General features: G+C 40.9%; 2 protein-coding genes across 2 annotated transcripts; one reads left to right on the plus strand and one right to left on the minus strand.

The window, feature by feature from the left end:
- The first annotated feature begins 182 nt into the window (after window positions 1-182).
- tada2b (transcriptional adaptor 2B) lies at window positions 183-6,343 on the plus strand. The gene is made up of 2 exons (XM_026160535.1): window positions 183-482; window positions 2,023-6,343. Exons 1-2 carry the CDS (start codon window positions 213-215, stop codon window positions 3,232-3,234), a joined length of 1,482 nt encoding a protein of 493 aa, XP_026016320.1. The 5' UTR covers window positions 183-212; the 3' UTR covers window positions 3,235-6,343.
- Window positions 6,344-7,494: 1,151 nt separating this feature from the next.
- Window positions 7,495-11,031, minus strand: grpel1 (GrpE-like 1, mitochondrial). The gene is made up of 4 exons (XM_026160554.1): window positions 10,866-11,031; window positions 9,733-9,880; window positions 9,303-9,384; window positions 7,495-8,612 (listed from the first exon to the last, which is right to left on the minus strand). The coding sequence occupies exons 1-4, from the start codon at window positions 10,931-10,933 to the stop codon at window positions 8,266-8,268; spliced, it is 645 nt and encodes a 214-aa protein (XP_026016339.1). The 5' UTR covers window positions 10,934-11,031; the 3' UTR covers window positions 7,495-8,265.
- Window positions 11,032-11,746: the final 715 nt, after the last annotated feature.

The following is an 11,746-nucleotide window of genomic DNA, read 5'->3' on the forward strand; positions in this document are numbered from 1 at the left end:
TACAGAGGTAAGGCTCGTGCAGTTCTGTGGTCAATGAAACTGTTCGTTTTGTTTCGGTTGTCCTGGAAACTAAGCAGAAGAGCCAATCACAGGAGCCCTGACCCATTCTCATTAATATTTATAAGCAGGATGTGAGTAGCTCGCGCTGCGAGGCTCGCTGTACGCAGGCGCGAAGGTTTGCCTCCAACAACAAGAAGCAGACGCCAGGCAAGATGGCCGACTTGGGGAAGAAGTACTGCGTTAACTGCCTTGCAGATGTTACAAACCTGCGGCTTCGCTGCACCGAGTGCCCTGATATCGAGCTGTGCCCAGAGTGCTTCTCAGCGGGCGCCGAAATCGGTAATCACCGGAGATGGCACGGCTACCAGCAGGTCGACGGCGGTCGGTTCTCTCTCTGGGGTACAGAGGCAGAAGGAGGGTGGACCAGCAGGGAAGAGCAGTCGCTACTCGATGCTATCGAGCAGTATGGATTTGGAAACTGGGTACATCACTTTTTAAGTTATTTTTCTGACCTTTAGAGCTTTCTATACAAATTCATAGGAGTTGCGTTGTGTCTAGTGCTTAGAAAAGAAAAGAAAAAACAAGAGCAGTGGGCTTGTAGCGGTAATATAAGAATAACGCTAATGACCTTTAAGATAAAAAAAAGATTTTTTTTCTTCTTATTTTCGTTGTTATCGTTTTACATAATTTTCGAGACGTTAAAAACAGAAGAAAAGCCTGAATAAAATAGATTTGAGAATAGTGTTACAATTTACTTTAAGAAACGTGGAATGTCAACAACACGTCGCATAAAAAGGAAAAATAATCGTAATTATCACTCAATAATTGTATTGCTCCGAGTCACAAAACAACAAGGGGCAAAACAGGAAGCAAATAAGTAAGGAAAAACTATATTGTTATGTAGTAAGTAGTAATTAACTCCTTATTAACTGAAACCTAACCTGAAACTTGTGTTACAATGCAGCATATTAAAGAAACATGTAAAGTGTATCAACCTCTGAATTAAATGTGTACCAAAGACCAACTATTTTGATATCGGACTAATGGAATCTACACAAATGTTACATTTTTTCCATAATATCCCACGAATCCTTGAGTCACAGTGCTTTTTAGTGCCTACTCTATTAGCACAAAAAAAAAGAAAACAGCACAAGAAAGACCACAGAGATGCTTGTGGATGTAGTGATGGAGGGTATGCAGAGGGTTGGTGTGACTATAGGGAGAGGGGGAGATGGAGGCGGAAGATCTGCTTTAGCGCCCCCTGAAACAAAGTCAGAAGACAAGGAAAGGGAAAATAAAGAATAGTTCTGTGTAAACACAAAAAGCAAAGTAATGTAACTGTAATTAAATCTCATTTTTCATAATGCAAAAGCGTATCAATCTATTTTGTTATCAACTTATCCATCTCAAGGTCAGGAGAGGGTTGAAGCCTATCCCAGGGGTCAAAGGGCCAAAAACCAAGGCTAACATTTAAGAGTGGAATAGTGTCACGAAAGGTTTGCTGGACATGTTACAGATATGCAGTTATCTTGTTGTACAAACCAACCACCACCAAGTGATGTTTAATTTACTCAAGTGTAAAATCAGAAAAAATGCACAGACATCTGTTAATGTACAAACTCCTCTTAAGTATATGTGGACCAGTTACACTTCACCTCCAAAGCCCCATTTACAGTCAATTACAAAGTGCATATGGCTTATGTGTAGCATATTAGAATATTTGTCTGTGTAAAATAAATTATATTAAGTTTGACTTACTTGGAAGTTTTTAGATAAAATTATGCACCCCTATAATGCATCAGAAAATGTACATTTTCAAATATTTCATGGTGAAATAACCCAAAATTGAAAAGCAGAAAATATGAATATTTAAATATCAATGATGAGCATTCTAAACCATTTTCTCTTGAACAGCTAAGCAGATTGTTTGAGCATCACTTTTTCATCTTCTAGTATAACATAGAAAAAATATAATGGTGTAGGTGTCCTCTTAGTAACAACTTCCTTTTTGTGACCTTTCAGGAGGACATGGCCGATCATGTTGGAGCATCCCGGACTCCTCAGGAAGTCATGGAACATTATGTCACCATGTACATCCATGGAAACCTGGGGAAGGCCTGTATCCCTGACAGTATTCCAAACCGGGTGACCGACCACACCTGCCCGAGTGGAGGGCCCCTGTCGCCCAGCCTGACCACTCCGCTCCCTCCGCTGGATATCAGCTTGGTGGAGCAACAGCAGCTGGGCTACATGCCACTACGTGACGACTATGAGATTGAGTATGACCAGGACGCGGAGAAGCTCATCAGTGGACTGTGTGTCAACTACGATGATGAGGACGTGGAAATTGAAATGAAGCGCGCCCATGTGGACATGTATGTGCGTAAGCTCAGAGAACGCCAGCGGCGTAAGAACATCGCTCGTGACTACAACCTGGTGCCTTCATTTTTGGGCCGAGATAAGAAGGACAAGGAGAAGGACAAAACAGGGATGTTGGGAGTCGTAGGAAGTGCAGCTGGCGTGAGTGGGACAGGGGCTGGTGGTGGTGCAGTCGGATCAGGATCCATGACGGCATCGGGAGCAGGTCCTCTCCCAAGTACACCTAAAAGAAAAATCACCAAGGAAGAGAAGGAGCAGCGGGTGAGGCTGCGAGCGCTTTGCCAGTTCATGGCCCATCGGGAGTTTGAAGAGTTCTTTGAGAACATGCATAAAGAGCGAGTGCTGAGGGCCAAGGTGCGCGAGCTCCAGCGCTACCGCCGAAACGGCATCACACGCCTGGAGGAGTCTGCGGAATACGAAGCAGCACGCCACAAACGGGAGAAACGCAAGGAGAACAAAAGTGTGGTCACCTCAAAGCGGGGCAGCTCGGGAGGAGGAGGGCTTGGTTCTGGGATGGGGCTCGGGGGTGGAGCTGGAGGAGGAGGAGGCGTTGCTGGAGGACTAGGGGTTGGAGGTGGGATCAAAGAAGAGGGCAAAGATGGTGAGTTCGCTGCCATTGAGAATCTGACAGGCTTCGAGCTGCTGTCAGACAGGGAGAAGGTGCTGTGCAACTCTCTCAACCTCAGCCCGGCACGCTACCTGACTGTCAAAACCATCATCATCAAAGATCACCTGCAGAAAAGGCAGGGCATTCCCGCCAAGAGCCGAATGCCCAGCTACCTGGATAAGGTTCTTAAGAAGCGCATTCTCACCTTCCTCACAGAAAGTGGCTGGATATCCCGAGACACCTCTTAGCAGTCCATCGTTGCTCAGGAAATTATAAACAGATAAGCTATAAGCGCTGGAGGCAGGAAAAACTACTGGTTTTCACCATTTTTTTTTTCAGGAGTGACCTTGTAAATATGTACATTGAAAAGAAATAAGATGCCCAACTGGAGAAAAAAATATTTTCATATAAGGGCAAGGAACAAAACTGCCTATATTTTTGCATTAGGAAAGGAACAGGGGATTAATACAGCTGTGTGGGTTACAGTACTTTCTATTCTAAATATTTTGACAAAATAATAACTGCAGTGTTAACACTTGCAGGTATTACAGAGCTGTTTTTGGTGTTGTTACAGCAGGTACACTGAAGGTAGAAATAATGTAATGAATGCAACTGGCGACAGGACAAACAACCTTCATGCTGAAAAGAAAAGTAAATAACAAAATTGGATTTGATGATAAACTCTTATCCCATTGGTGGCTGCAAAATAAGGTGATTGGGGAAAAAACACAAAGAAAAAAGCTCCAAAAACCAGGGTTTGCCCATAACCTGGCTGGTTTTAGCGCAAACTTAATTAGATAGCCTAATATTAGTTAGAGCGGGCTCGCTGAAGTTTACAGTCATTATCGGCCTATCAGAGTTTGCAGTTTGCACCAAATGCCGAGTACAATAATGAATACAAAAAGATAAGTTTCCACAGGTCCCTTCGACTTCATTCCTACCCATACCTTTCGGTGGATGTCATTGCTAGCCTATCACTGCTTACTTAGATTAGCTAGAGCTTGACCTGCTGCAGGTGGCTGATTGCTGTATATCTTCCCCCAAATTTATTTTACCAAATATCGATGCAGAAATTTAATTTAGAGTTTTTGCAGGAGAGTGTGCTCCAACATCCATTCCATACAATACTCCCAGTACATGTAGCAGAGTAGAAACTAGTTTGAGAAATACATTGCTGGATAATTAAAGCGAAGCAAAACAAAAAACGACACCCGTTATTGTCCCTTTTGTAATGTAACTAACATAAAGAATTTATATGTGTATATTTATATTAAACAAATATTGACCAGTATATCAATATTGGAATCTTTTCTTATTCCTAAACATGACCCTTAAAAATCCACTAAGGCTAATATCAGCAGTGTCACCGCAGGTTTGAAAAAAATGACAAGAAATGCCAAAGAAGAGATCATAGTCAACGCCAGTCACACTCTGTCCACCAGAGGGCACTGCCAGGCTTATTTTTAACCTGTAAAAAGTCCAACTCAGAATGTATTTTTGTTTGATAGCTAATTTAAAAAGATCCTGTTTAAATATTTTTTTTAAACAAATTTAAGTTAAAATTATGTATGGCTTACATTTGTTTTAAAGCCCCTAAAGTCTCAGCGTGAAGTATTTTCTATATTTAAAAAGAATATTTTCATTCAACCTTCTATGTTGTAGAAAAGGTAAGTGGAGCGATTTGATTGACTGCGTCAGCAGCCCACCAATAACTGTTGTATTCCTTTTAGTTTGTCCTGAGGAAAGTGTGGGTTCAGCTTTAAAACTTTAAATATTTTACAGTCCACGTGCTGTACTACAGATGATAGGACTTTAAAAGTACAAGACTGCTGTTTACCGAGTGAGTACACAGAGCTAATACATCATCACAACGTTGCAACTTAAGGTTTAAGGTTCAATAGTCTTATAGCTGACCACATTTACAGCTGCCCAACAAGGCTGATGTGCAGCCTATCAATATGCTTTCACTTCACTTTTTACATTGGCTAAAAGTAGAAGCATAACAGTGGCACTGTGTGGCATTATTTTCTTTTGTATTACTTTTTTTGGCGACCCAAGCTGAAAATTAGTTGTCTCACAGCTGAAGCAGGAGTACGTTTAAAAACAAAAGAATTAGAAGGACAAGAGGTAGTGTGGGTGTTACCTGTGCTGGAAAATGTCTAGATTCACATTCTCTTCTTTTCTTTGTCTGTAGCTGACTAAAATTTAGCTTCCTGGATGGAGCGGGGAAAGTCATGCAGGGCATTGTTTTTGTAGTGTCGCTTTAAACGTGGAGCGTTGCGTTGTTTTGTTTATTACAATGTAGCGTCTAAGATTGTAAGGTTCCGGTCTAAGCTTGAGGATCATTTGTGCAGGGTGTTAAATTTCACTTACATGTTAACAACATTCGTGGCCAAAGGAGCTTCATTATGCTAAATGCTACAGCTGATTTTTTTGATTGTCAACAAAGTCTTATGAAAAGACCCTGACAATCAGTCAGTGTATCACACAAATAGTGTGTCTGTTGCACTGATGAGTACAAACAGTCCAACGTACATTGTCCGCCTGTAACCAGCTAGAGTACCAAATGTGTATCGATCTGCAGCAGGAAATAGTCCCTCTTATTTAAAGTATGCAGAAAACACTGAAAATTTTTCATTCAAGCAGATTTCTTTAGGTCATGGATATTGTTTTCGGGTCCACTCCTGTACATTGTTGTAACCCTTAGCTAACATGTTCCTACTGGATTTGAATGTGTTCATTGGCTGTAGTGGGTTTCCAGAAGATGCTGGTTGAACGTTAGATGAGTGTTCTGTTGATTTTGCAAAATGATATAATAAGCATTTTTCAGAGCCTCTGGCCCAGAATGTTTTTCGAAGGTGATGCTGAAACCAACTGGTCATTTTTCTTTAATTGTCACTTTTTCTTTTTTTCAGGTTTGCACGTGCAACTAACTGTTCTAGATTGTTCCAAAATGGTGTGTTTTGATATTAAAGTCTCCATCGAAAATGTGGAAACTGAAGAATTTTTGTTCTCATTGGGGAAAATACTTTTTGTAAGGGGGATTTGCTGACTTTACATTACCAAATGTAAATATCTTTATAAGATAAATTTTAGGGGAGGGGAGAACTATGCTGACCTGTGAAATGTACAGTATTTTATGTCATGAAATTTTTATAGCTTTTTGTAATTAAAAAAAAAAAGTTTTTGGAATCGCAAAGAAGAAGAGGTTTTGGTTCTAGTCGTGGCATGCTGTCGAGCTGTCCTAAATCTTGTTGCCCGTCTCATTATGTTGAGTTGTTTTGCTGTTCTGTTACTTTGTTGTTGAAAATGACAAAGTATCTGTGGAGATGTATTAAAAGTGCAAATACTTTATCATTCTAAGTGGTCGTGTTTCAGTGTAAATGTGATCTTTCAAAAACTAGCACAAAATGCCAGAATTGTTTGAGTCACAAAGAGAGGGTTTGTTACTTGTATAGCTGACCGAACGTCCACACCAGGGCAGAATATAAATGAGGTGACAGAAGTTTCAATGGTCCCTTTCACTGGAAAAGCAGACTTGATATGAGAAAGCAAGAATAGAATGGACAACTGTAGTAACGTGTCAACCATGCCATAAAAAATGTAAGAATTAAAACTAAACGCGCTATATAAATGCAATCCATTATTAATATTATTATTAAACTGAAAAGGAAGAAAAATAAGTTTCTTAAGGAAATTTTTTTTTATTTTTTACTGTAATCATCCTGTCCTGCTGATTTAAATGACTAAATGACCTCCTCAACATGTCTTGAAGTCCTCCAGAGGCCTGGTAATGAACTAATCATTTGATTCAGGTGTGTTGACCCAGGGTGAGATGTAAAACCTGCAGGACAGCAGCCTTTGAGGCCTGGAGTTGGATACCCCTGCCCTAGGGCATTGCCATTCTGGTGATCTGAAAATGTACACACAATGAGAAAAAGGGTGGCTCTGACTCAGAAGCTGGGGAAGACTGTCATTCCCACAATGAAGCACATCTTGCTATGTCTGCATACATGATGTTTATTTTGCACATTTAAAAAAAATGAAGTGATATTTAATCATATGAGAAATTAGCAGCTGAAACCTTGAATTTTGTAACTAAAGTAAGTCACAAGCATGACTTCTTTACAGTGCTTTGTGGAACCAGAACTTCCCCCTGCTGGCCACGGGAAACAAAGCTTTAAGGGACTTCCACAGTGACCTACTTTTCAGATCTGGGAAGCATATACATCTTTTAGTTAGTTTATGGAACAAATAAAAGTACAGACAGCTTTACAAGCTTACTCTGGTATTAAAGAAACCTAAGGTCAGTTCTGGAGTTATAAATGCATTAGATATTAGAATGGACACAACTGCTAATTATATCCTTGAGAGAAAATAATAATTAATTAATTAATTACAGATGTAAACTGATTAGGGACTCTGAACTGGTTGCATGAGCTACCTGCACCTTTCATTAAAATGCAGTCCATTAAAGATGTGTGTAAAAGCCAAACACTACCACAATAAGGATTTCAAAATTGACCAGTTTATTTGGATGCAATGACAATTTGGACAAAAAGGTCCATATACAGAATTCTTCTACTGGACAGATAAAGCTCTCACATCACAGTCCACCACAACTCTGGGAGAGATGTTACACTGGCTGAAGTTGGCTTACCCCACCTGATCACATCCACAATACCAGGATTACTTTAACAGGGCTGATAGAAAGCCACTATCAGCACAGTGCAAATGTCAACCTTCCTATCATTTCCTGTTGTGCTGTTCTTTCACTTTCTCACAAAATGAAACTAATTATTATTCTAATATATGGTTATTAATATGAGCATTTTACAATGAAGTCTGGAATGATAACAACATTAACCACTTTGTGAACATATTTTATACCTCATCTCTGCCCAAAAAGTCTTGCAAGCAGGGGTTCACGATCTCACTTCATACTTTTTCTTATCATTTATAGTTCTGAAAACTATGTATATGAATACCTGTCCTTGTTTCCTTGATCAAAAGACAAAGATCACAACTTGCATGACTAATGAAGAAAAAAAAAAATCCTGTGCGATACATGGTGTATCTGTTAAAAACTGTTGGACACTGTCCAGATACAAAGTTCAGCTGGGCTCCCCTTCTCTTTGAGGCACCTTAGGAAGGGGAAGTGTGGACAGACGTGAGAAGATGATGGTAGGGTGCCTTGAGCAGTCTGCTGAGCCTGAGGTCAACCAACAGTCAGGAAAGAAATACTAATCCCGCTCTGTTACAGACTTACAGTGTCAGTTCTAGAGAGCTTTGGCTACACCCACCAAAGCTGGTCTGAGGGTACGACCATGAAGCTTGTAGCCCACTTTGGTCACTACAGCAACAGTGCCAGGCTCTTTACCCTCGACAGGGGCGTGGAATAGGGCCTCATGCTCATAGGGGTCAAATTTCTGGCCATCTGGGTTGAGCTTGATGAGGCCGTGTTTGGTGAACACCTTCTGGATCTGGACCTCGGTCATCACCAGGCCGTCGTACAGGTTCTTCAGGTGAGGGTTCTGGCTTGTCACCTCCTCCTTGGGCACGCTCTCTGTGGCCTTCTCTAAAATGTCTGCAACTTCCAGCAGGTCCTTGCAGAAGCTCTGGATCCCTAGTGAGGGTAAGATGTTGGATAATTATTCAGGTTACACCTTCAATTATATTGCATTTTTCTATCAACAATCAACTCTAACCTTGTATCATTTTTAAACTACTCAGCATTTTCTTGAGTCATTTTGAGTATAACCTAGCAACATATACCAAAGTCTAAAAGATATGATGTCACTATACAAAAACAACTGGATTAAACCACATAAGAAAATCCTTTTTCTAACAAGGCTAAAGTTGACCTCTTCTGACATCTTGTGGTAGGAACATGCAACAGCAGATCATTTTAGCCTTACAACCTAACAGTGCATCATGTGCACCTGTTTACTCACCGCATTGCACATTGATGGTTTATACTAGTGATAAGGGTGTAAATAGGTGCTGCAGTGATGACTGATAAGAATCTCCATTTAGACAAAACCACCACATCAGCATTGGTGAAGGAAGAGAAGTTGTCAAAACCAGAAGCAGAGAAATCCCTTTTTCCGCTCATAGAAAGTCTCAAACTATTGCTATGTTCATGTGCTCATGTCTTCAACCTGGCTGCAACAGCAGCAACAAAGTGTGTGAGGTTACAAAAACCAAAGCCAAAGGGTATTGAACCAGCTGAAACGACATCGAGGCAGTGGCTTGCACCAACAGATCCAGCGTCCACAGGTGCAAACTCAAAGCCTAAATGGAAACAAGGCCTTACCATATAATTTAGCGTCCTCTATCATCTTCTGAGTTCTCGTCCTGAGGTTCTCTGTGTCTGCCAATGCCCTCTTGTACTTTTCCTGGAAACAAAGGTGGAAACAAACTGCTGATTAAAAACTGCACTTACATTTGTTAAGCCCCTTTATAAAGGCTATAATGTTCTATCACTAAGACTAAAACTCATTTGAACTCAAAAGGGCCAAATACTTTAATCACATGCCCACTGGAGAATCCAAGCCTTTTATTTTGAGTGATAGATTATAAATGTATGTGCTGCTCTGTGAAGAACAGTAACTTCACAAAGAACAGCTAACGTGACAAAAGCTGAAGTACAGAAAAAGGTATCGACATGGTAATGTTTATACCAGGTCAGTGTAACTTTGGTAACCACTGAACTGGAGGCTGATCTGCAGCCCACACTGACTTACTGTCATGTCCTTGAGCTGATCCTCCAGCTGGGTTTTCTCCTCCATTAGGGATTTCTCTGTTGGGCTTGGTTCTGGCTTCTCAGCCTCCTCCTCTGACCCGTGGCCATTCTTCTGCTGGGTGGCCATGCACAACAATCGTGGAGACCCCCTGGGTGGCAAGGACACTTAAATTTTAGCAAGATTTACACCATATATGCACCACAGAGACTTTATTGGACGTGGCCAAAGCACTTTGATGTACAGTGCTAAAATATTTCTTAGTCCATAACTTGTGTTACTCTAAGCACTTTGATAACAGAAACCTGAAAAAGAGCTAATACAAATGTTTCCTCATAGCATACAAGGGTGTGAAAATGACACATTCAGTGTCCCCATATGAACACAATTTTAATATTCTTCAGCAAGCCATTTAAAGTCATTGTATAGGTGTACTAAATACATAAGACATTAAATATCAATTCAACTGGTAGAGGATCAACTTAGAATTTCTGCCACTCAATGATAAATGCCTAGTATGTCATATATGTCAGCCTTATTTTGTTAAACTCATTGCAACAGCCCATTTCGCGGGATATGTGCATCTTTCTCTAGCCACGAGGAAAGTTTGGAGACCTGACGCTAATCTTGACATTACATTATTTAATGTAACACGAAGTTATAGTTACACAAGAGGGGCTTGTGTAAGGAAGGTATCTACATATATGAAATTAGTTTGGTCCATACGCATTGCGTCAAGTCCCACATAGAAACACAGAAGACGGTGTAGTACATTAAAGAGATCAAATAAATACAACTTTAAAAATCCCACGTCCACAACAGCGTGTGTAACAGACCCCTGGATATTTACTGTAGCATGGACTACTTTCAGGATACGTCAGGTTATGTCATCATCCTCCAGTTTCTAGGGATTACACACCTATACGGTGATTGGGCTTCAGTTTGACCCACTATATTACCAAACATACGTATTTAAGCGTTTCTTTGATCTGGATTTTCACGTTAATGATAACTGTGGGGACTATTTAACCCTACAAAAGCTAACTCTGCTAGCCATCACCTGACCAATGAAAGCCTGTCGTTACTGTAAAAACGCCCATGTTAGGGGACGTAACTCACCAATAAATACTCCTTACCTTGTTAGCGCAGGCGAAGCTACAAAAGAGTAGCTCTGTCTAACTGCTCGTACACACCAGCTCGCCATTTTCAGAATAATTAGCTGTGCAGTTCAAACCTCCTTGTAAAACACGCTGACGGGACGTACAACCCTGCTGTCAGCAGCGTGGAATTCGCACCAATCACTGACAAGTAAAAAGACCCACTCTCGCAGATGGCCAATCGTGTTTATTAAAGCGTTTGACGACATAATATAGTTCGGTTGAGTTGAAGTTAAAGGTGAAAAATGCATAGGAGAGCAAGGACAGTTTTTTTTAAACCCCTATCAAACAGAAGGTTACTCATCGCTTGGTTATTCAACCGTAACCGTTTAAGTAGCAAACACAGTCGTATATTTTATTTATTTTGTAGTGTATAAAACGCGATTGAATTAGTAGTAGTGGTAGTAGTAGTATCAGAATCAAATAGTACAACACGGCAGAGCATGTTGGTGAGGAAAGGCAGCTAGGAAGCCTGATCCTTCTAAAGAGTTACTGACAGACCTGAATGAGACTCTAATACCAAAAAAGTACTAATTCAGTCTGTCTGTGAAGGTCATCCAGGTCATTGTAGTCAAAGGAGCTTGCAAAGAAAAGCGTCTGGACTTCTTTAACTTGCTTGAAGACGTTTCACCTCTCATCCGAGAAGCTTCTTCAGTTCTAAGGTCAAATGGTGGAGAGTCCCAGATATAAACCTAGTGGGAGTTTCCCCCCACAGAGGGACAAAAGGACCCCCTGATGATCCTCTAATCGCCTGAGCCAAGGTGTGAAACTGGGTGTGGGTCCCAATCAGCCAGAGTTTCGGGTGAGCTCTTTGTGAAACCTGGCCCCACCTTATCATGCGAATTCCTGAGGTCAGATGG

Source organism: Astatotilapia calliptera, chromosome 3 (assembly GCF_900246225.1).
Source record: "Astatotilapia calliptera chromosome 3, fAstCal1.2, whole genome shotgun sequence".
In the NCBI taxonomy this organism is placed as follows: Eukaryota; Metazoa; Chordata; class Actinopteri; order Cichliformes; family Cichlidae; genus Astatotilapia; species Astatotilapia calliptera.